The sequence below is a fragment of the Pholcus phalangioides genome, unplaced genomic scaffold (assembly GCF_987345545.1).
Source record: "Pholcus phalangioides strain wild (caught in Gottingen) unplaced genomic scaffold, Ppha-v1.0 ptg000015l_1, whole genome shotgun sequence".
In the NCBI taxonomy this organism is placed as follows: domain Eukaryota; kingdom Metazoa; phylum Arthropoda; class Arachnida; order Araneae; family Pholcidae; genus Pholcus; species Pholcus phalangioides.
In genome coordinates this window covers 41,219,108-41,245,534 of record NW_028301608.1, presented here as the reverse complement: position 1 = coordinate 41,245,534, position 26,427 = coordinate 41,219,108, and the positions used below count along the sequence as shown (strand labels likewise).

The 26,427-nt window shown below is 36.0% G+C and overlaps 1 protein-coding gene across 3 annotated transcripts in view; it reads left to right on the top strand.

Annotated features, from left to right (window-relative positions):
- LOC149076042 (irregular chiasm C-roughest protein-like) overlaps positions 1-26,427 on the top strand; it is a 532,693-nt gene that overhangs the window by 490,471 nt on the left and 15,795 nt on the right. For all 3 annotated transcript variants that reach the window (XM_089243566.1, XM_089243567.1, XM_089243568.1), the window contains 6 exons: positions 5,249-5,456; positions 8,206-8,320; positions 11,144-11,286; positions 13,374-13,628; positions 13,780-13,901; positions 16,233-16,407. In XM_089243566.1, coding sequence (XP_089099692.1) covers positions 5,249-5,456; positions 8,206-8,320; positions 11,144-11,286; positions 13,374-13,628; positions 13,780-13,901; positions 16,233-16,407 — 1,018 coding nt within the window. The remainder of the gene's footprint in view (positions 1-5,248; positions 5,457-8,205; positions 8,321-11,143; positions 11,287-13,373; positions 13,629-13,779; positions 13,902-16,232; positions 16,408-26,427) is intronic.

Here is a 26,427-nt window from a genome sequence, read left to right as displayed (position 1 = left end):
GCTGCCATCTATATCTCAGAAGTGAAGTGAGTGATGTGTAGTGACTGAATATTTGTACTGTTTGTAGGACTGCTGCTCTCTGTGGCGAGACTTTTTAACTGGGAGATCGGCTCGCATTTGCGCCTCGAAGTTGGGAACCACAGAAAATCAACTTCAGCCGACCACCACTGTGGCGACGGTGGGGCTCGAACCCGGGTCCACCTCGTGACACTGAATATGAGCGTTTCCCGACCTTTTTACCATTGTGAAACTCCCCAAATAATTCCCATCCTCTAGAGCAGGGATGCACAACCTCCGGCCCGTGAACGTTGTTCCAGTAGATACAAGTATTCATACCCAGAACACGATAAATGCCAAGGCTAGTATATTTCTTTCATAAAAATACGGGACATCACCAAAAAGTTTTCAGGGCAAATAAAGTTGCCAATTACAGTCAAAAAAATCGTCAACGAAAAGTGAAGCTATGAATTACAGCCAAAAAAAATTGTCAAAGGCAAGTAAAGTTGCCAACCATCGCTAAAATCGCTGAAAAATCACCAGTCGTGGAAAATGATGGGCGCAGCACAAGTCAAAATATAATTCACCAAAAAAAAGTATATGTTTGACAAATATTTGAGATGAATACATTTATATGGATATAGTTAATAATGTTAAGGGCGAACACCTCAAAGACTAGATACTCTTATGGGAGAAGGTGTTCTACGAAATTCTAAAAGTATTCACACTTCACTTTTTTTCACTATGCCATCAGTTTTTCTCAGAGGTCCCCATGCCCCCCCCCCAGCAAATTAATCTTCTGCCATTGATCCCCTTACACTGAATTTTAATCCATGCCCTTCCAATATCACAAAGTAGATAGAGACCATACAGCCTTCGGTTGAGAATCACTGATCTATGGCACCCTAGAAGTTACACACATCATCTGGGAATCTTCTAGAAAATACCCATCACAGAGCCCCTCAAATACTCCCCACGTTCTATAAAACCTTTAAATAATATTCATGGTCTAAGAAACCCCTAAAAATAAAAATATTCATTGTGTGTGTTGACTATATACAACATTACTATAACTATTCGCACTGCTATTCATCAACTGTTTCTCACGAAAGCCCTAGTTATGCCTAAGGAAACCTCAGTTGAAAAACGTTGCTGATACAGGATGAAAAAACTGAAATCTACAAAATCTTGTAACTATTTCTGAAGGCATTTAACATTCAATATTAACATTGGGTGAAGCTTTCTTCTAATAATTTCTGAGAATCAAAAAGAAAACAAACTGGCAATTGTTTTCATAATTAGATTTTATGATAACTTCAAAAACTCATCGTTAAAATAATAAATTTTCGCAAAACAACCATGAATGATGACAAAGTATAAAAGCCAGAGTTATATATTAGCTCATAATGTACCCTACAATAAATTGCATTAGCACTCTCTATTAAGGAAAAAAATCGTCTGTTTCGTGTCATGCTCGAAACATTCGTTATAGCTCATTAAGAGAACTCCCACCTCATTTAAAACAGGAAACAAAACGTATAATATTCTAAGAAAACATGTGAAAAAAATAGAAAGAAAGAAATCACAATTTCCCTATATCAATTCATGTTTTCTTTTTTCAGTTTTATGGAAATAACCCTCTTATAATTGACTGATTTATGACGCAACAATTCTCTCATCTTTTTTCTCTACTAGCAATAATTTTGTTACTAAGACGGGGAAAATGTCTCAAAACTTCAAACAATAGACAGGGAATCGTAACGTATTATTGCAATTCGGCTTTTAGTTGTTTCCTGGGAAGTTTCGTAAAATCTTATATATTTGTGGTTTTTTCTTTTCACCCTGATTCTTTTTTATTTTCATCAAATTTGTGGTTATATTGGCTGTGGTTTCTTTTTAAATTTTCAAAGAAAATATTCTATTTTTTTGGAACTTATGTATCTGTTTAGAAACTATTTTCCGGATTGTTATGTATCTGTGGTATCTTGAGCTGTACGATTTTTATCTTCATTGAAGTATGTGAAGCTTTTTTTGAACTACCCTGTTGAATTCGTAACTATAATGGAACAGGTGATTCGGATGAAGTTTTTGATGGGAGAAGAAATATTTTTACAGATGATTTTCAGTCCATTTTTTTACTGCTTTTTATAAAGAAGAATACTTTCAATTTGTTGGTCTTTTTCCATTGATCTCGCTCAAGTACTTATAATATTCACAAAAGTTCTTAGTTTCGTAGTTTTGTTCATCTTCAGTTTGCTAAGAGTAGAAAATGGTTTTTTCTCAAATAGTCATAATCGGCTTTGAATTGTTCTAAAAACCAGTAACTTTAGATATGCATACTTTATTTAAAAATATTTCCTCAAGTAAACGTTTTTTTACAGAAAGGCTTTAAAAGAATTAAAAATATATATATATTTTTACTGCTATTGTACTTTCCGAGATTCAAAAGATAAGTATCATTGAAACACAAGCTTGATTTTCTAAATAGGTTTTTGCGAACTGTAAAATAGACTCACACACAAACTTTGATTCTCGGGGTGCTGTTTGAATTTTTCTTTCTGAGATTTTTATTTTCAATGGTTAAGAAATTGTTATTTTCGCAATGAATATTTCTGAAAGTTTTAAATAGAGATTTATATAGGCAGTTACCCCCATCAAAGCTTGATGTAACTCGGAGATTCTTGGTCATTTGTGTTCCATGGACACAAATGTATCAATAAAATCAAGGCTATAGACCTGTTCTGTCATTGAGCATTGAAGGGCCGGACACACCCCGCTTCCCATCTCAAGGAGATAGGGAAGCGTTCCCGAAAGATGGGTGTATGCGGAATTATATTAAATGAGTGTATGTATGTGTATATATACCGTTGGTGTTGGTCCGTCCACGTGCGTTGGATATCACAAGTTGTAATCGTGTAGGCCGTACAACTACAAATCAACTTCACATCTGCGTCATATGGAGTCCTGGTCCAAGTCAGCCCATGTTCGGACATCCAGGTGTTTCAGCTCGTTCTAGGTGGGCATTGCTGTTTCATAAGTACCCAACATCTTAATTCTCCTGGAAAATAGAAGAATTTCTATTGTTTATATTATTTCTAGAGGTAGAACAACCAAGTCTTTTGATGCTGCCGCCTCCTTTGCAAGTTGATCCTCCTATTCATTTCCGGCAATACCTGCGTGCGCTTTGTATTGCCGGAAATGAAAAGGCTTGTTCTGCCAATAAAATGAAGGCTACAGGCACCCTTATTCCAATGGCTTTATAAACATACTTACAATTACAAAAAGTTTTCAAATCACGTGTACTTACTCAAAATGTATTAAATTTCCCAAATGGTCGTATTCATATAAAAAAATTAACTTCCATGTAGACCCTGTATACTACAACTTCTAATCAGTGAAATGTAAATGGAACTATGGGAGGTCATTTACAAAAAACTGCATATTTTTAAATGCAATATTGATGGCGATATTTGACTTTGAAGTTCTCACCATTTGCCGCCAATGATTGTGGATGTGGTCCACAAATTGCGAAACATAAGATGTTGTAAAAGTTCTGCAATTGTCAAAAACACAGTAATTGTTTTTTGTCATAATTGAAAAAAAATAAAATGGTTGAATTCATTCTATTTATTCTTTTACTCTAAAAATAGCAACTTTTGAGGCAATGAAAACTTACCAACACGATGTTAAGTGAAAAAACAGTGATTTTTATATATTTAATATCTCTTTCTATGATAAATACCGCATTTAAAAATATGAATTTTTTTTGCAAATGACTGTTCAGAGCGGAATTTATACTTAAATAATCGAAAGTTTTAACGCATGGGGGATCGTATAAAGAGTGCTTTTGTTTTTCTTATGTATACGACCTCTCAAACAAATTTTGAGATTTTAAATAAATAAACTTCTTTTGAAAACTTTTTTTAATTGAAAATATGTTTCTAATGTCAACGGTTGCAGAGATATCTGCAGAGCAAACAATTTAGGACAGCTGTCTAATATGGAAATTATGAGCAAATTGTTTTCTCGTATAAACTTACCTATAAACTTTTCATATAAACTTACAAATACAACGCCACAACAGGTAAAATGCCCAACGAGGTGGCTGATAAAAAGATGCCCATAAAAATATGGATGTCATATATTTCAAAAATATAGCAACCCAATTAAAAATGCAATTAACAAAAATTATAAACAATATACACACATGATAAAATATTATACAATGCCGATAAAGAATACTTATGGTTGTCTTATTCTAAGAATGGATAGCTTCTCGATTTACCCCAACATGTTTATCGTATTTCTTTTTAAACGTGTCAATTGTGTTACAATTTACTACCTCCGGGGATAAGCTATTCCATTTATTAACAACCCTATTAGAGAAAAATTCCCTGCGACACCATAGCCTTGCATTGTCCCTCACCAATCGAAACTGGTGTCCCCTTGTAAAAGCAGTCTATTGGCGGTGTACTAAAAGTTCATGGTCCATCCTATCCATCCCATTGAAAATTTTGAACACTTCGATCATATCTCCTCGACATCTGTGTTCATCCTATGTAAACATATTCAAAAAATGAAGTCTCTCTTCATAACTCAAGCCCTGTGTGCCAATAAGGACACGCGTAGCTCTTCTCTGCACCCCTTCAACCAAGTCTATGTCCCTCTGTAGGTATGGGGGTTCGTTACGAACCCCCTGAAATCTTTCCAAGGACACTCAAAACAGTGTGGTGTTTCTTCAACAAAGTTCTTCAATACATGAACTTTAGGCCCTTATGACCCGCCGAGCGCTTAGGCAACATGTGTGTGTTTTTTGGGTTTCAAGGGGTTTGGGGCTCCTTGATTGATAATCCCTGGTGTAACTGATAAGCTGCTATCAATGTGCCATCGACTTTTACACTTGATTTACATCAGAGGAAATTTTTAGTCGCTCATGTTCTAGTCCCTGGAAAATTAATTTCAAGAACATGGTTGAAGAAGAATGATAAATTTCAAATCGAAATGTAGTACACATTATGATAAATTTCAAATTGAAATATTGTAGACATTATGGTAAATTTCAAATTATGAAAGAAAAATCGATGCATTAAAATACTTGAAAAGATAAATCGTGATATTTTATGTGTTTTATTCATTTTAACTGATATTCCAAATGAAAAATTCAATCAGTTTTTCATTTTATAATTTTTGTTTGAAATACTTGTTATGATAGATTTCATTATTTATAACATCCGTTTCGTTTTAATTTCAGCTCCAATGGCTGGACGGCGAAGGTAACCCTGTGAAAGACGACGTGGAATATACGACGCAACTTTTGGCTGACGGCAAAAGGGCAAACGCCGCTCTTAAATGGACTTTGACACCCCGGAGAGAACACGACGGCAAAACCTTTACGTGCCGCTCGGAAAACCCAGCTTTAAAACAACCTTTGCTCACTAAAATCAGCTTAGAAGTCAAATGTAAGTTTAGTTTCAAATATTTTATGACTTTCCATTTGTTTAGAATTTTTCTTCGATGATCTTATAATATTCGGTGCTGATCATTTATTCTCTTGGGCTTAGATTGAGTTTTTCATCTTATCCACCAATTTTAATCACCTTTTTTTTTCTGTACGATGCCAGCATCTTTTATTCTGATGATTTTGATTTTATTAGGCGGCCTATTTTTTTAACTGGCGAATCAAAAAAAAACTGAATTTTTTTCAAAAAATTTGTATTTTCGAATAAAAATTCTATAATTTTAAGATATGTAATGTAGATTCTGTAATGTTTTTCAATGATTTCTGAATCTTTGGGATGATCTCTATCGGATTACGCAACAAGGTTTATTCCAATGGAAATGTTTTTGATAGAAATCACAATGCCTTTTCTACCAAAAAGGAACATGTTCGGTTCGTTCATTCACTTGGTATTTCCAACCTGTCGATAACAGTCATTCAACCTAAAATTTTGTCCGCTAACGAGAAGTTTCCGTTAATGCATAGTACAATACATTGAATCTCGTCCACGTAATTCAAAAAAAGTGTCGGTTAGTGGAGGTGCCCACTAACGGGAGTGTCCGTTATGGGAAGTTCCACTCTAGGATGATCGTGTTTCTCATATAATGGCGAGAGGGCAGTATGGATACCTTCCTGGGCTGGAGGTAAAATCTTCTCGAATCAACAGGTGACGCAGAAATTTCCAATTTTTCAGACTTGAATAGCTGCAATTTTAATCAAAAGGTAACATTCCCACTAAGTTTCTTTCAAAACGGAACATTTCCAAAATTTAAATGTGGATATCTCCGTTGAATGTTGATCAAGAGATAGTATTTAAATATTCTTAAACCACTCCCGTATGCTACCTGTTGGTCTATTTTCTACTTTTGCAAAGCAAACGTATTCCGGAGGTATACGTTTTTTACCCCGATTGTAAATTTAGCAAAAGTGAAAATATTTCCTTTTGAAAATAAGCTCCTCAAATGCTCTCAGAGAAAATATGCTTATACTTTCTTCAAGATTTAGATTAGTCTGTTCAGCAGAGTCTGTTATTGTTTTCGTGATAACGTTTTTAAATACAAATACAACGCCACAACAGGCAAAATGCCCAACGAGGTGGCTGTAATGATTAAAATGAATGGTTTTTTTTCCGCCAACGCGTTGACAGTCCTTCCATTACGGTAGTGAGTTGCACATAACGGTGATAGACCGGTATTGTTGAGAAATAGTAGACCCCTTTTTCAACGTCCCCAGTTTCTGTTGTTACATCTCTCATTTCTTGGGCTCCCATTGCTTTCTTGTACAGAAATTTGAAGAAAAGAGAATTGCAAATGAAGTGTAGGTACCTAAAATGAGACAAAATATTTCATAAAGTTGAACGCCCTTTCTGAAGTTTTACACAGTTTTTTTTTCTCGCGTGCGCGTGTGCATGTGTGTTTGTGCGTGCGTGTTGTTTTTTTTTAGGCTGATTTTATTAGAGGTAGGTAGTGTATTAACAAACTGAATTTTAAACACTTTAACCAAAAAAATTGAAATTGTCTTTTTTGTCTTTGAGTTGATGTGCGTTTAACTAACAGCCAGTCCGTAGTATTAAAAACTATCACGTCACGACGTGTATTAACAAATCACCGCAGAAAGTCAGTGAATACTGTATCGTATATATATATAATATACGATATACCAACTACGTGTATGCCTCTAGGGGCGGGACACGAGACATTTATGATACATATATACGATACAGTATTTACTGATATACAATATTACTGCTACTATACAGTCTGCATTACTATACAGTATTTACTGATTTTCCGCGGCGATTTGTGAATACAGGTCACGTGATATTTTTCAATACTACGGACTGGTTATTAGTTACGCGTGACAACAACTATAACACACACAAGAAAAAAAAAATTCTAATATGCGCGTATATAAAGAAGAGAAACATATAATGCACTATATGAAACGCTTCCACTTTGGCGTCGAAATCGTTTCCCCGCCATATTGAACTTGCTCCTAAATGGTTTAACTTGAACCATTTGATTTAGTGTCATGTCATACGTCCACAAAGAAGATCTTTTTAAATATAAAAAAAAAGGAATATCTACCCAAAATTGCGCTCGAAAATACCTGGTGTGTACATATATATATATTTACTTTTAAACTTTTTTGTGTGTGTGTGGCTTGAATAAAGAAGTTGAGACATAACATCTCATATACAAAAGCCTTATAACACGACTCCTGTGACCCTGGTTTTAAAGCAGTGGAGTAAAATTGGGAAATAAACTTCAACGAAGAAAAGTTTTTTTTTTTTTCCGTGATAATAATAAAAAAAAATTGGGCAATGGCAAGACGTGTAAGAAGTCGACAGCCACTAAAGTTAAATCCCGTCAAACCACCTTAAGTTGGAAATATAGCTTTTTCTTATTCTATGGCGTGGTACATACAATGCTTCATCTTCTTGCTCCTCTCTCTCTCTCGATTTACTGATCTATATTACTCCACTGCAAGTCTGAAAAAAAAAGGGGTTACATATATATTCTTGATAGTGACACCATAGAGAGAATGGAGTGGGAGCTCTTTCCTTCCTTTTTCATCCAGTCTCATACTTTAAGAGAGATTGATGTTTCTATCCTTTTCTGCCTTGGTGTATTGAACTCTTCTCTTTTTATTATTATTTCTATTATATATGTTGTCTTATTATAGTGACTATATATGTGTATTCTTTATAGACCCTCCTGAAATAACTCTGAAGGTGAGTTCCGACAAGATTTCGGAATTCGATAATGTCAAATTCACTTGCGACGCTGTAGCGAACCCATCCGAAGTACTTTACAAATGGTACAGGTATGTATATCCACTTATTGTGAATCTGTGAGCAATATCGAATTCTTATACAGTCGGCGCTTGTTATAACGACCATGCTTTTATTTTGGTTGTTCTGTTATAACGACCGGTCATGGGAGTACGCAGGCTCGGCCTTCGGAGGGGGGAGACACAAAATTTCTCTTGCTGAGAAATTTTCAGTTACCCCCCCCCCTTTCCGCAAAAAAAATATTTAAATTAACAGAAATTGCATATATTACTGCCAAAACCTGGAGTTGGCTACTTCACGAACTGACCAACCCAGTCAATGCCCGAAATCCGGGCTTTTGTCGGGCCCTTAGATATCGATCCCCGTGATCCGGGGTCATCGTCACGTTGGTGTATTTTTTTCATAATTATGGCCATTTATAATTAGCAATAGCTAACCGTGGCAACCCTAACGATCAAAAGAATCTGAATATCGATATCTTAGTGATCCATCTATAGGGATGTATAGGGATCAAAATATAGGGGCCAGCCAAAGCCCGGTGAAAGACCGAATTTCGAACATTGGCCAGATCAACAGGCCAGCCGCTGTGGTGGTCTAATTTTTAATTTGCTTGGGGGAGGGGTTGAACACGAGCCCCCGAACACTCCTCTGCGACGATGTCCCAACTCTCCCCCCCCCCCCAATCGATCCCATGTTATTTTTCATCCAATATAATAACTTACACCAGGGATGAAAAACCTCCGTCATGCTAGCCAACTGCAGCCCGTCGAGAGACAATCCGACCCATGAAAAGTGTTACAGTAAAAAGTATCAATACACTCAACACCAATTTTGCCTAAACATGTATTCGTGGTCCGCTGAAGTTGTTTTTCTGTGATTCCCGAATTCAACGCGTAAATGCGAGCATTTCTCTCCGTTAAAAAGTTTCACCTCAGAGCGCAACAGACCCATAAAAAACCCGTACAAATATCCAGTCATTACACTTGCAATTGAAATATAGATGACAGCACTATAAAATTTACACAGAGCACTTGATACACACTCAGACTGTTAGGTACACACTCTTCTGGCACAACTGATTCGGTAGTATATTGCTCATGACGATCGACCAGAGTTGTGCTCGGTTTGAAAGAAAAGGCACCCCGACCATATTTCCTCGATAAAAATACAGTAAAACGCTACCCCTACGGCAAAACACGGGGCATCGCCAATTAAGGCCAAAAATGTCGAAAGTAAACTTGTCATTTATCTATGAAAAATCGCCAATGACAGGGAATGAAACAGTCCCGCAAATCGCAATGGATGAGATTTACGGGGAAATTGCGACACCGATATAGGAATTTTATTATTCATCCTTAAACAAAATTTAGAGAAAATTAATTAACTAAACTAGAAATGTGATGCTCTTATCAGTATTTAAATTGCGACAAAAATTTTATTTTTGAAACATATATTTGCACATATTTCCAAAAACTTAAATATTTAATAAACGTATTAAATACTTAAATAATGCACATACCTTAAGGAATTCTTCTTATATTAAGTACGAAGTTCATTAAAATACTAATAACATAGAGGGAAAAAAACCATTCTTAAAAAACTTTATTTCTTATGACAATTGCCTAAGGATAGTGTAGGCTGCTGAAAATACCTGTTTTGATGTTAATGAATCAAAAAGCATTTTTAATTAAGAATAATTATAATATCCCATAATTATTCGTCGGAAAACTTGGTAAAGAAGGATAATTTATTTTCCTTAAAAAATAATTTTTGTTTTTTGATTGTGATTGGATCGGAACTCAATTTGTATCATTTTATTTTGCTCAATTAATGAATATAAAATGAATAATAAAATTCATGACGTATAATTGGTTCTAAAACATAGTATATATTGAGAAAATTCATGGTATGAAATGTTAAAAATAATCTCTAATATATCCTTTAAATTCCTTTAAAATCCTTTAAATATTAAGTCTATATTAAGAACTTATGCTGATATTATTCATATGTAATTTTTAGCACCTCCGCCGTTGCATGAGAATAATATCCTTTATTATTTATATTGCAATTTTTAACATATTTATTTTTTGTTAATTATACTATTTTTATCTGTAACTACTATCTTTTTTATACTTTTTTCCCATCATATATCTGAAAATAATATCACTGCACTATATTTTTTAAACCTATTCATTGTAACAACCAGTATGGGGCATTTGTCTCCTTGGTTGCCAATAATATCATACAACATGTATTCACACAAATTTTAAAATAAATTTGAAATTGAAAATTGAAATTGAAAAATTTGAAATTCGAAATTCGAAATTTGAAATTGAAAAATTGAAAATTGAAAATTGAAATTGAAAAAATTGAAAATTGAAATTGAAAAATTGAAAATTGAAATTGAAAAATTGAAAATTGAAATTTCAGCGAATCACAATTGCATTACTACCTAATGTATATTACAAATTACACTACATTAAAACTTCGGTTAACCATCACTCGTTTAATTGTCAGTTTCTGTTATCCGTCATAGTCTAAAAAGAAAAAAATACGGAAAAAACAGCCCCAGGTTTTAATGTCCAAAAAGATCGGACCACTGCTATGGTCTGCGCAAATGCCACCAGCAATCAGAGATTACCCCCTGCTTGTAATCGGTAAATCCAATTTTATGATATTAGTCTGTTCTACTTAGTGAGAGTGACAAAACTATCTGAATGCTAACATTATCCATGATTCTGATAAGCGGTGTATACTGTATCATGAAATAAATGTAGTACAGCATTTTGTGTTGTGTGCATATTCTCTTTTTTTTAGTCGTAACCCCTATAATTTTCCTTTCTTTTCTTTTTAAGGAATGATGAGGTTATCGTAGGTGATCACACGACGACTTACATCATCCCACGTATCACACGCGATTACAATAAGGACACCATCAGCTGTGAAGTCAGCAATTCTGTCGGAACTACCAAGTCCACCCATACGCTCAACGTCCTATGTAAGTTTACTACTGTTATGGTAAATGTGATAAATCGATTCATAACTACCGATCGTCTCAGTAAATTTGATAAATTTCATTGCATTTATCACCTTTACCAGCAATTACTTATTCCCAAATAAATTTGGCAAGTAGGATGAATAATTTTAAATCGATCTTCATTTTCTCAGGTGCTTTTATCCATGCTAATGTAAAGTTTTGACACATAAGCAGGAAATCATATGGACATATTACTTTAAGTTAATAATTTATCAGTTTTGCCCGTACGTTCTATGTGCATTGAACGTATTTTCCATAAAAATTGAATTAAATTAGTATAAGTGTGAAGAAGATAGTGAAATAAAGTTATTTAAAGTTAAAATGTGACTTTTTTCATATTAATCAACATGTGCAAATATAATCAACATTAAGGATCGAATTTATCATCCTAGTTCCAATTTCTTAGTTAAACAACGGTAAGTTTTAGTGATTCATTGATGATTCGTCATGTTCATTCATACGAGCTGCGTTGACAAAATCACCTGTAAATGTGATAAATTGGTGGTATTTATCGTACTTATTTATATACATACAAAAATGGTTGATTTGGTGATGCGTTATTCTAATCACTGGATTCATAACACATTTTAAGTAACATCACCATTGATAATAATCATGTGATGTATGATCCACAGGACAATTACCTTAGAAGTATTTCTAACCTAAGGAAGCACCAGGGACAGGAAAATTCCAAAATGAGCTAGCTGTTAATCGTACGCCCTGCATTTTATGATTCTGATTTGCTCTCGTTCCCTCTATCGACGAAAATTTGAACCAATATTTTTCCGTACCAAAAAGAAATCGCTTTCCTTAAGAATAACGTTTTTACAAACCGCATTCAAATATAGCAATGTCTTCAATTTTCTCTTCAAATATCATCAGTAGCCACCAAAGTCCGACTGCTGCTAGCATCTCTTTCGGATTGGTGTCGTTTCTGGTCCCACGATAAAATGCATTTGTTCATTCGCAACATTTTTGTTGCGAATGAACAAATGCATTTTATCGTGGGACCAGCAATTATGCATTGCACCGACTATATGCACCGACTTATGCACCGACTATATGCATTCGCAACAAAAATGTTGCGAATAAACAAATAACTACGAAGGCTTTTAACATAACTGGCTGTTGTGAAGATGAATTTTGGAAATAGAGAAAATTCAACTTCCTCTTTGAGGGGAAGTCGCCTTCTGGTGGTAGCGTCAGCAGTTGCGAGCTTGTCCTGAGTCAGGTCCGGCCGTCCATGTACAGTCCCTTTCAGTGCATACGAGCTCCAAGGAAAGATTGAGAGATTCGCTGCCTTTGTAGTCTAGTGGTCTAGACCGTGGGTTCGTTTCCCCGCAAACAGTCAGTGGAATTTTCTCTCTTTCCAAAATTCATCTTCGCAACAGCCAGTTGTTAAAAACCTTCGTATGTATAGAGGAGAACGACGTCATCCTTCATAAACAAGTAACTGTCTATAAAATTCAGTTGAATGTTCCGTACTGTAAAGTGTTTTACGGCACAGTACTTTCGTGTACTATACAGAAAGCAGCTTCATTTGCACTTACGGACGGTAAATAGCACATAGATAGATAGATAGAAACGTTCACAACCCCGGACTGATGCAAAGCACCTTACTTCCGTTACCTCAAAAGAGGCAGAGTTGTGTCGGAAAAGTTAGCAAAGATTTATAGTGGTGGCTCCCCTTGCCCCGTGCTCGCAAGTTTCAATAGCGCATAGAGCAAATACTGATGACGAATTTAAATTTTGTCGAAGGAGGTTTGGAGTGAAATAAAATTAATATCTTTGTATAGCAGTTTCAAAATATCGCCAAAAAATATCATTATACAGGGGGTTTATCGTAGAAAGGATATCGTTGCATCGATAGGAGTTTGACATTAGACTATATGCAATTGCAAACGAGATTTGAAAAAATATCGTTGTAGAGGGATTTATCGTTACATCGAGTATCGTTGAAGCGAGGTTTCACTCTAAATTGTTCGCAATGTATTGTATTTTTTTTCAATCCGAAGTATATTTGATGTTTGTGTTTTTCCCCCATCCAGATGGGCCAGTATTTCGTTCCACGACCGAAAATGTAGCGGCTGACGTTGGATCAGAGGTAGAACTGACATGTGACGTGGAGGGAAACCCGACCCCGGACACGGTGTGGACGTTCGAAGGGTCCACTGCCGTCCTGAGTACGGATTCCCGTTTGGTCATATCGCAGCTGACACCGGAAAGAGCCGGAAGGTACACTTGTCGTGGCACCGTCGCCGGATTCCCGGAAATATCCACCGATGTTCTGGTCTTCATTAAGGGTAAGAATTGTAACACAGCTTTATAATGACGTTATCCGGGGTCAGAATTTAAGTGCTTCTTCCGCCGTGGGAAGTATAAATTTGGTTATACTGTATGTTTGCGTAGATATGATTTAAGGGAAAATTTGCATTAATACGTGTTGATTTGTAGGTCCACCAAGAGTCAAGAGCCCACCTATACAATACGGAGCCGAAGGAGAAGTGGTGAAACTCGAATGTGCGATAACATCTGTGCCGCCACCTACGAGAGTTCTATGGGCGAGAAATTCTAAAGTGAGTTTTTAAGTTAGACAGTGCTTTTTTTAGATGCGCTATCATTCGCGAGGAAATGAAATTTACCAATGAAGAACTTCGGATTTTATTTTATATCAATTATTCTGACCCAAAAATTGTCAATTGAATACCACGTTTGCAGAATATTCTCTGGCAATAAACTCTAGTGATACTTACAGCATTAAAAATATTGTTTTATTGTATTGTGTAGTTTCATAAAGTTTTGCAACTTTCATAAAACTATAAAATTTATTATAAAATTATACGGTCTGTTAATGATTATTATTAATATTTATTTTTATTGTATATTATATTATATATTATATTATATATTTTATTATTTTATGATTTCTGTGCTGTTTAAAATGGAATGAAACACAAATTTTCAAACACAGACGTTGATTAGGCAATCTGTCAAAACACTTTCTTTAACTTTAGAAAGTTAACGTTGATCATTTATATGTTTCCGGTCAAAATCACTGGTATAAATTGGGAGTGAAATTGTTGATTTTTAAGTTTCATTTCCATAGAGCGAATGACTGTTACTCGTGCAAATTTGTGAAGTTTCCATTAAATTAAGGAACATTAGCACTCTTATAATGTCAGTAATGTATGTTAATGCGAATTTTGTGACTTTTCTGTTAATTTTTCAAGTCTGGTTTATAAACATTTCACATTTTTTAATTATATAAATGTATGACAGTAATAATCGCCTGGTTCCCGAGTGGCATGGTGGTAAGATGCTCGTCTACCATCGTGAAGGTTGTTGTCAGGGTCCCGGGTTCGAACCCAAGGGAGGATATTGATAAGATGTTTTCCCTAACGAACTCGAGGCGAACACCGATAGACAGCGCCTTCACTTCCAACCCATCTCACTAATGGCAGTAAATTGCACTATAGCGATATGGCCAGAGTTGGTGTTTGGTGAAGTAGTAGTAATAATCGCCTGTTAATATGCATCACCAATCTCCTCGGTAAGTTTGATGAATTTTACAACATTTGTCACTTTTACTAGTGATTATGCGCAATTCCCATATAAAGTTGATAAGTTTGGTAATATAGAAAAAATTAATACCTCTATTCTCTTAATTTAATCGGTTTATTGTTTTTCTTTTGCCCGTACATGATATGTGGGCTTCTTGGCGGTATTTGCACAATTGCAAAGAAAGCATCTTTACGCGTGGCGTGTGCTAGTTTGCATTAAATATTTATTTATTTATTTATTTATTTAAATACAAACTACAGGTAAAAGCCCAGTTACAGTTTGCATATATGAATACAAGAAAAACATATATATATACAAAATTCAAAGTTTAAAAATAGACATCATCAGTATTACTGCATCTCAGAAATCGGTACAATGGAGAATTTTTCAAAACATCAGAACGATATGGAGGAACATAAAAAAGATTACGACATCTAAGATTGATTCGTGGGCAATAAAAATATGACTATCAAATGGGTAGTTATCGATTCTCCGGACCTTCTCAGTTGAGTGATAGATTCATAGTGAAACCTGTATAAGAATGTTACCTCTGGCATCCAATATACTTGTCTTACTGTTTATTGTCCCGGATTTTTCCTCCATGCATTGGTTCATCTCTATCAAGGGACTGCCTACCCGAAAGGCTGGTTTTCTGAGGACGAGGATAGCTCTATTAAACATATTTCACAATATTTGTTAATATTGGTCGGTTATTCCAACACCATGACACCAATACAATTTGGAAAAAAACCCTTTAAGATGTCCGAAATGACCTGAAGAATCAATCGGGGTCATCGTACCGGCTCTCTCAGCCCTAATAACTTACTCCAACAACGACGGCAGAAAAGCCAGTCAGTAAATAATCTAAGTAGTAAGCATTAAATCACAGGCGGATGCTCACATTCATTTCAAAATAAGCATCTCATTTGCTTATGTTTCGTCCACTGAGAAAACGTGAAGTTTTTGCCTCCTGTGGGTTGGGGGGGGGCCAAGTCAGCGAAACCGAAAATTAGTTTTTTTAATGTTAGTTATACATTCCTTCTCCCTCATACGGCATATATTTTGTTTAGACAGCAAGAATTTTATTGGAATTTTTCATTGGTTTCACTGCTTCATAACCAAATCTTTAATTTAGAGAACCACTTTGGTGTTGGAGACCCATCTCAAATTTCTCTGAAATGAATATTTCCCGATTCTCCGGACAAAAAAATGAAATCCTGAAATTTGATGCCTTCTCTTTTATTTTATAATTTTTCCCCATGATTAAGTAAAACATTGTTTGTGTGTTGTGTGTGCGTGTGTGGGATTGATTTCGCTTTCTTATTTTATTTATTTTTTATTTCTAGCACGTCGACATAGACAATAATGAAGGATATGAAATTGTCGAGGAGCCGACACCGGATGGCGTTAGAAACAACTTGATAATTCACAGAGCGGACGAAGATGATTTCGGTCGGTATAATTGTTCCGTATGGAACACGTTCGGCCAAGACAGTATGCAGATCATTCTTAGAAAGCAAAGTAAGTGTTTTTCAAGAAAGCTTTTCTATAAGGCAATTTAGCAGCAGGTTATCGATAGAATCCGTACACATGAATCGTAAAGTACAGGGTGGTCATAAAATAACTTGGCAGATATAAGAACCCCTACAAGCCACAAAAATCAACGCATGCAAATGAGCTTCTAGGTATAGGTTTTTGAGTATGCGGTCGAGAATGAAGAAAATATCGAAACCTTATCTCTGGTTGGTACGGGTCACAGCAAGAAATTTTCCAAAAATCCAAATGGCAACACTCACTTTTATGCATTGCGCAGTGGAAAACCGTGATGGCATTGATACTTTTAACACCATAAACGCTGGTGCAGGGTGTAGACAAAGAAGCTCTCCCAAAGGAGTTGGTGAGCCCCTCGGTGAGGGACGTCTTATGGCAGTTATATCATCTGCATTGGTTGTTTTCCCAAGTTCCTTTATCTGTGTCTAGTGCCGGCATTTATCATGCTACAGGTACTATTCCAACACCGCATTTATAGTTTTATACTGCACTGATTACATTGCAATGCATAAAATGGAGTGTTGCTGTTTGAATTTTCGAAATTTTATTGCTGTAACCGTGACCGCACGAGCTAAATTTTTGTTTTTACTCGAGCACATACTTTGAAACACGTATATCTCGAATTTCGTCTGCATTTGTTGATTTATATTTTCGCGGCCACCAGGGGGGATCGTACAGTAAATCTACAAAGTTAATTTATGACTACCTTGTACATAACAACGCTCGTAGTCTTTTACAAAAATACACAGGCAACGTATCCCGAACGCCGATTCATTCCGTAATTTCCGATCACGTACAATACGTATATTTACTATGTCCCATAATTATTATGTTTCCAGCCATTATATTGTTACTAGCGTGTATTGTACCACCGATCTTGTTAAGACAGACAAAGGCTAAACATACACTAATAACATTTCGATTCACTCAACACAATACGCACAAATTCATTGTATTATTATGACGTCAATATCACATCTGGGCTTCCAAAGTATCGTTAGGGATAATTATAGCGATATATTTGAGCATTTAACATCAATTTACACCTGTATAACAAGGCAAGAATTGTCATTCAGATTTATATAACTATTAAAAACAGTCATTATAATCATTAATTAATGATAATAATTATTACTTTCCAGCATATAACTATTTAACGATACACAACATTATTTTTTGATGCACGATGATGATAATCTACGTACAGCGTTTCGATTTCTCAAATATCTATAATTGTACTTTATACACCTAAACAAATATATCGTTATTATTAAATAAAAAATATCATAAGATAATTTTTATAATAAAAAAGCCTTAGTGTTAATTAATTCATATTTTAACGACTTCACATACGTACAAGTTAAAACCATTATGATAGTAGAACGAAAATTATAAAGTGAAAAATGTATTTTGCACCGATAAATAATTCGCATATTGATAATATTTAAGGGATAAATATTGAAAAATAATAATAAATAAAATATTTTATATAATGGGATTGATTGATATTTTATATAATGGGATTGATTGATATTTTATATAATGGGATTGATTGATATTTTATATAATGGGATTGATTGATATTTTATATAATGGGATTGATTGATATTTTATATAATGGGATTGATTGATATTTTATATAATGGGATTGATTGATATTTTATATAATGAGATAGATAATATTTTATGACAAAAAATAGATAATATTAAATAATAATTTCAATAATTGTAGATAATAATTAGTCACAACGGCCAACTAAGGAAAAAATACACAATTTGTCTTGATTTTAATGTTATCTATAAAAAGATAAAATCTTGCTTAGCCAAGTTGAATGGTTTCTACCTTGAATTTTATTCTCAATCCCCTCAATTTCTTGCGATTTCTTTGATCTTTCAACATAAAAATTCAACAGCTCTGAAAAAATTTACACCGATGAGAAACCAACTCTCCGTAGATGAAGAGGCATTGTACTCATATAGCTGTATTTTGTACTGAAATGACACAAAATGTATAATTTATAAAACACCAAAAACATTGAGAAAAGAAATACAGTGAAATACTTGCTACAACTATACTCGATATGACGAGATAAATCTCTCTACAACGTTTTTCTTTTTCAAATCTTGTTTGGACTGTATCGCTGTATAGCGATACCCTTTACTACGATAAGCCCCCTCTATATAACTATATTTTTTCGATATTTAGAAACCACTACAAGGATATTATTTATATTTCACTCAAAATCACATTCGATATATTTTTTAATTCTTCATCAGCGTTTGTACTTTCGAGGGTTTTTAGTAACACAGTATATTGCGTTATCTACCATCCGAAAGTGTAAATGAAGTTTCCGTGAAGCTAATTTCTGTATAGTCACGAAAGTGCAGTGCGATAAACCACCTTACAGTGTGGAATTGCTAACTAAATGTTATTCATCGATTGCAACTTTTTGTTGCAAATAAATGGTTAAGGTGTTATATAGTAGTACCAACAACGCCGATTCAGAAGATGCCTGAAAAGAAGAGACAAAATCATAAATTTCGTGGTGACAGATGATGATGCCATTTTTTGATATAACGATAGCTTCTGCACAACCATGTTTCTTCTTGGTCAGCTATTATTATATCGCGGTTTCACTGAATTTGCAATGAATATTCCAATATTCAAGAGAGGGTTAGGCCTTAAGCATCAATTATACCTGCATAAAAGGCAAGAGTCATCATTCAATTCATGCAACTACTGTTAACAATGATTATCATCGTTTCAACATAAATATTTAACGATACACATGCCAATTATGTTTTTTGCGCACGATAATAATAATTTAACTCGTTTCGATTTCTGAAATATCTCTCTAAATATATAATTTCACATTATACTTGCGAAATATTTACCTTATCAAAGATATTATTATTGTTAGAATAGTGTAATTTAATTTTTTATAAGAAAAAATTGTTAGTGAATTGATTCATATTTAAAGGCCCACACAAAAGATGAAACCATTATGATAAGTAGAATGAAAATGATAAATCATAAAAAGTATTCTTCTGATCTGTATATAGAGAATATTTCCGGAATAAATTTAATAATACTTATAATGAATAATAATTTCAACAATAATAGATAATAATTAGTTACAATGGCCAATTAAGGTTAAAATATACAGTATAACTTGATTTTTTAATATGATTTATAAACAGATACAATCTCGAATCTTATTAGCAAAGTTTAATAGTTTTTCCCTTGTACTTTATTTTCAATCTCCTCAGTTTTGTGAGTAAAAAATAAATGACATTATTAATTAGTGATAAATATGAACACATAAAATTGCTGCAGCTCTCTCAAAATGACAAGCAATCAACTCATAATAGATGAAAAAATATTGTATTTACATAGCAGTATTTTGTATTGAAATGACTTAAAAAGATTTATTTTATAAAGTATCAAAAATATTGAGAAAAGAAATAAGTATAATGTGTTTTTCTTGACCCATGTATTTGCCCCATGTGTATTCAAACCTACGCTGGAACATAGAGGGTTAAGTATCAATTATACTTGCACAAAAAGGCAAGAATTAACATTCAATTAGTACAACTACTGATAACAATGATAATAATCGTTTCAGCATAAATATTTAACGTTATACATAACAATTAGGTTTTTTTACGCACGATAATGATAATGTAACTCGCTGCGATTTCTCAAACATCTCTCTATAATTGCACACTATACCTGCGAAATATTTACCTTATCGAAGATATTATTGTTAAAAATAATATAATTTTTTTTTTATAAGAGAAAATAGTTAATGAATTAATTCATATTTAAGGGACCTCTACACGCACATACGCACAAGATAAAACCATTATGATAAGATAAGTAGAACAAAAATAATGGAGTAAAAAAGTATTCTGTACCGAGATAAAATGATTTGCATATTGAGAATATTTCCGGGATAATTTTCTGGAAACTTTTAATTAGCGATTTTGTCCAATAATTAGGGAAAAGCGGTTTTCCGTGGGAAAGTGGAAAGAACGGGGGGGAGGGCAATACTGCTCTTTTGTGATGGGCAATGGGCATAAAATAGCGTACTGAGGGGGGGGGGGTACGATGAACGCTAAAATAGCGTCGATGGGAAAAGTTATAAGAATCGGGGGGGGGAGGCAAAGCGATTGATCGATACACGAAAGAGCCGTATATGTGAGTATGTGTTTCTCTTCCCCCCCCCCATTCCCACCAGTGTATCGATGTCTGCTGTGTCTTTTGACGACCGTAAATTATTTCGCCATGCTCAATAACAATTAAGGCTTGAATTAATGAGATCGATTGGGTAATTACTGTATTTTTGTTTAACTTCTGGTTTAACGAACGGATGATTTGGTTGCACAGCTTCTCTCTCTCCGCTTTTAGATTTCCCTCTCACTCTCTTCTCTCTCTCTCTTCTCCTTCTTCATCATCATCTTACTCTTATAAAGCCACTCTTTCTATCCCTGAAGCAATTAAGAATGGTTGGAGCTCGTGGCTATATGCAGTCTGTGGAATTTTTTTTTTTTTTGGGTTTACGTTGGTAATCGGCAAAAATTATTTCGTGCCGTTGAATTTACCCGCGGGGAATGTCAGTCAGTTTTTGGGAGAGCCACTGTCTGGTCGTGTTGATATCGTGCTGGACTTCCATCGTGAGGATCCTGGTTCGAACCCAGTTGGAGTTCGTCGACTGAAGTTAGTTTTCTACAGTTTCCCAACTTTAAGCGCCCGAGTGGCGCAGTGGTAAGATGCTCGTCTTCCACTATGAAGGTTGCAATCAAGGTTCATGGATTCGAATCCAGCCAAAAGAACATGGGAAAAAGTTCTTTACCTATCGAGCCTGGGGTGACCACCAATAGATGGCGCCTTCGTTTCCCACTCAACTCCACTAATTGGAAATTGCCATATGGTGATATATGACTGTAGGTGATAGACAGAACCCCGGACTGATGCAAAGAACCTTACATCCGTTACCTCAAAAGAGGCAGAGTTATGTCGGAAAAATTAGCAAGTGGCTCGCCGGTATCAAATCATTCGCGTCGTTCTCTGCATGAAGACAGCCATCAACTCGATGTAACATACAAGCCATATTTGACTGAACCCAATGACTAGGGAGAAAAATTGCACGTGCGTCTAGTGGCACATAATGGCCGGAGACCGCAGCCTGGGATTTCAAAGGAAGTGTGGAAAAAAACTTGTGGGCAAGTAAAGAAGAAGGATTATGTGAAAGGATGGCCGGATGTGACTTACGAACTCGCATGCAACACTACTGAATACATCTTGGAAAATGGACGAGAAAGTGACTCTCAGCGGACATATAAATACATTTATATACAAACGAATACAACTATTTGCCAAAAGCCACAACGACAGTATAAAATAACAGCGAGGAAGCTAAAAGTTTTCACCTTGAAAACAAAAAATAAATTTTACAATACAATACAAAACAATACAAATACAACGCCACAACAGGCAAATTGCCCAACGAGGTGGCTGACTCAAGAACATCATGGATCCCCGAGCCATTTTTTGGAGGCCCTACTTACTACTACTACTACTACACCACACCCCCCCCCCCCGGAACCCCCCAACGAATCGGTACATGCGGGAATGTGCGTGTACGTGTAGTGAAACCTGACGTGAAGTTTTTTGTTGTTTCTCTGTAATGCTTGTTATGTGTAGTGCTGCCATCTGCCACCAGTTTTTCTAACAGCGAGTGAAGTGTTATGATTGAATGATTTATCGTTGTAGGACTGTTGCTCTCTGTGGCGAGACTTTTTAACGGGGAGATCGGCTCGCATTTGCGCCTCGAAGTTGGGAACCACAGAAAACCAACTTCAGCCGACCACCACTGTGGGGTTCGAACCCGGATCCTCGCATCGCGAGTCCGTCACTATAACCACTCGACCACCACAGCGGCCCACTCGACCACCACAGCGGCAAATGTCGTATCTTCTTTATAATTTAAGTATACAGTCGGCCCCCCGTATTCGCGGGGGTTACGTTCCGGAGGTGACCGCGAATACGGGAAATCCGCGAATAACCGAAACCATAGTTTTCTTCTTGTATATCTCGTTTATTGAACATCATGGGAAAGAGCAGGGTGACGCAGAGGATAGAACGAAATGTAAAAGAGGATGCAGCGATTGTTGGCGATGTTTTCTGAAAGAACATTGTGATTTCTGTTTGTCGTATCTTCTTCATATGATCAAGTATGTTGTAATATGATGACAAGGCTTCCTCTACCAATTTTTCTAAATGTGAAGAGCGTACCATATGGGGGATCTATGCCATGAAAATAATCCATTGCTGATTTGAACGTGCGAAGCATTTCCGCTATGTTACTCATGGTGAACCTGTCTTCTACTTCTTTATCTTGATCTTCATCTGGTACCGCTTCAGTTTCAGGAGCAGTTAACCTGCATTAATTCCTCCTCGGTCAACACCTCTGAATTGCTATTAATTTAGCTGTTCGACTTCCTCTATATCCATATCATTGAACCCTTCTCCACCCACCTGTTTTGCTAACGTGACAATGTCTTTTATAGTCTCTTCAATTTACTCTGTAGAAGTGGTTGTATTCTTTAGTGCACATTGTGGCAAAAGGTTGATCCAACCCAAGAGGACTATTTCTCTCTTGGGGGCTGCCACGGCTCTGGTGATGACAGTAATGTCATTAGCGAGCCATTCTAAATATGCACAACTAAAATTTTATAAACAAAACACATGAATGACGGTTTTTGAGAGTTGAAAAAAAAATTCCAATAAAGGAAAAAAACCGCGAATACGGAAACCGCGTATATGGAAACCGCGAATACGGGGGGCTGACTGTAATTTATAACGGAATGTCAAGACAACAAAACCTTACAATGAATAGCCTCCTTGGTATTTTCATCTAGAAAAAGATAAGAATGGAATTATTTCATTCATATATATATATATATATATCCTGAATTTCTGCTATATCTATAATTGTTTTTTTTTAATAAATTCTGAATTTTCATCAATTCTGAAACCATTTCTTTCGCTTTTTCTGAAAAATTCTCATAAATTCTAAAAATATTTCTTTCTTTCATTCCGAATTTTCCCCAATTCTGAAATTATTTCTTGCATTTATTCCGAATTTTCATGATTTTCATTCTCTGAGAATTTTAGATAGAAGAAAAATAATCGAAGCTAAATTATTTTAGCACCACGTCTGGTAAGGGTGGTCCCGGTATGAGTAAAAGGAATATGTGAATTATATACATGCTAAAAAATTTACTCCCATTTACGAATTCGCAGTTCTCTCGTCTTCGGAGACTAGTCTCGCCTGACAAATTCAACTCCACTTGATTTCCGCGGTTTCAGTGTTTGAATTGTCTAAAGTTCGTGTAATTCAAAGCCGAAATTTTCTGCCGAGGCGGTATCTATGCAAGATAAATGTCTGAAAAGACCCTTTCCCTACCGAATTTTTGTTCGCCCCTTTCGCCTTTTCTCAGTGATACGTGTGTCTGTGTGTGTGTATTTCCACACGGCACTCTTTCCTACCTCTCCCTTCGACGTAATTAGCGAGAGATACGAGCGAACCTTTACTAAAAGATCTGGAATGTTCTGCCAGGCACTTCCAGAATGGGTCTTATTACTGCTTCTTATCAGTTCGACGTGGCTCAAATGCCCCCGTTAGATTCTATCGGTCAACTCTTACCTCCATTACAACGCCCCCACTTTCTCTATCATTCCTACGTCTGGTTTCTTGCCTTAGTCTTCGTCCACCCCCCAAGTTCCTTACTTACTAACGTCTCAAAATACTTTCAATGTGTTCTTTTCGTACCCCCCCCCCTTCTGTAATCAGAGAGTTCTGCAAACCACCACCACCCACCTCCAAGCGATTCTTTCTCTCTCTCTCCTTCCAACATTGTTTCATAAATGCCTGTCCGGGGGAAACCTTTGCTTCACCCATTGACCAACAGTCTTCTTTCTTCTGAACAAATGAAATCGAATGTTTCGGAAATTCCGCACTTTAGTTTTCCAGAAAGAATTCGTCGGAATTAAGAAAAGTTTCTATGTAGAAACTGCTGATTCTCCCTCCGCAGATGGGGGTTCTCGTGGTATAACGCCCTTGTGTCTGAAATATTATAGTTAAAGGGGTTTGTAGATGGATGTATATTATCTTTAGTTATGACAGGGCTAGTATAAGCGAGGGTGCAAGCGGCTGGCAGGTTATAAGGGACGGCAGCTCAAGCCGCTCAACATCAAAATTTCAAAAAATTCACATGGTATTGGCATCGTGCATTTGAGCCATATCTTGACAAGGGAGATGTTAAAGAAAATTGCGGGACAGACATGGACTGCAACCGTTATACAGTCCACGCCGCTTAATGTGATCGCATCTGGACTCGGGGTTTCAATAACAATAACCGAACGATAACTATCCGAAAAAAGCCCGTTTGCAAGTACGACCATGCATCCCGTTTGACCAAACGCATGGTAAATGGGTATTGGCAAAACGGGACAACAATGCTGTTTTTCTTTCTCACGCAAGTGGTTGCAAAATGCTCTATCATTCCATTTTCTTTATTATATTCTGAAACAGGACTTTTTTTTTATTGCTAAAATCGTGCATTTTTGTTATTCAACCATTGTGAGCCGTTAGAATAGAAGTATCTAATGCAGAGTGTCTTCAACCTTTTACTAATCGCGAGCACTGCCTGTACCCATAATCAAAAGGGGAGCAACCTTGCGGCAAGATTAGCATACGAGTGCATTAAATCAGGATTATTTCAATCCTTCAATGCAATTTGTACAAGTTGTTTACTTGGGACATTGATCAAAAGCTCGTGAGCTCGAAATTGGGCACGAGTATAGAGCACTGCAGGTGCTTCAGTGAGCAGTGTGGTGCTCGCGGGGTTGAAGATGCCTGGTCTAATGCATATCCCGAATTAAGATGGTTTTTTTTGTATGTACAATATATTTCATAGATCTTTTGAGAAAGTCTCTCCGAAAAGAAATTAGAATCTGATCAACTGAAAGAAACTGATCAAGAACTGAAGGAAATGGCTTCTTTTTTTTTTTTGTCATACATTTGGCTTCACTATAAGAAGGGGATTGCAAAAGGAACTCTATGCGTATATGAATCACATCGAGTACTATGGGCTGATTACGACATCAAGTACGGAAATGTTTTTCAACAAGAATGGGGGGAAAAGCGCACCTTCTAGCCTCCAACATAGTCTCGCAGCCTTATAACCCAGATGGAGAAAAACATTGATATAACATTATCTGAATTTCCCATAACTCCCTATGAATTTTTCTCCATGTTATGATATTGGCTCGTTAAGTCATTTGCAAAAGTGATAACAATACCCAAATTATAACATTATCCGTGATTCTAATAAGAGGCATAGACTGTACTAGAAGTAAGAAAGTGCTTTGTCACAAGGGGCAATTTTGCATTTTGTTGACCCCAACCCAATAATTTTTCCGGAACGGTCAAATAAAGGCAAAGGAAAATTTCGGCTTCGTATTCGCCCGGTGTCTGGAGACCCAGAGAAACGCCTTCGAAATAAATTTCTTCATAAAAGTTGTCTCGTTATACTTGCTCTTCCCGGGATAAGTTTAAGTAATGATGGCGCATTGATAAGAGCTGTAATGTGGATTAAGTTATCTAGCAAAATTAAGAACGATAAAATAATCCTGGATCAAAGAGCGAGACAAATTCCTTAAAAGAAGCGTATGATCATGTATATACATCTTGCGCAGTAAGCAATGATGTGACAGGCTGAAGACCTGCCAGCCTTCCGCGAGAGTCACCTTTAGAAATCTTCGCGTGCAGGGCCGCAACTAGATGCTTGGTCACCCGGGGCAAGCGCGCATTTCGACGCTCCCTTGTAATGTTGAAGGAGAGGTTTCAGAATGAAATTTGCGCCCCTTCAAGTTCATCGCCCGGGGCACGAGACCCGCTTGCTTCCCCCCTCCCCCCTAGT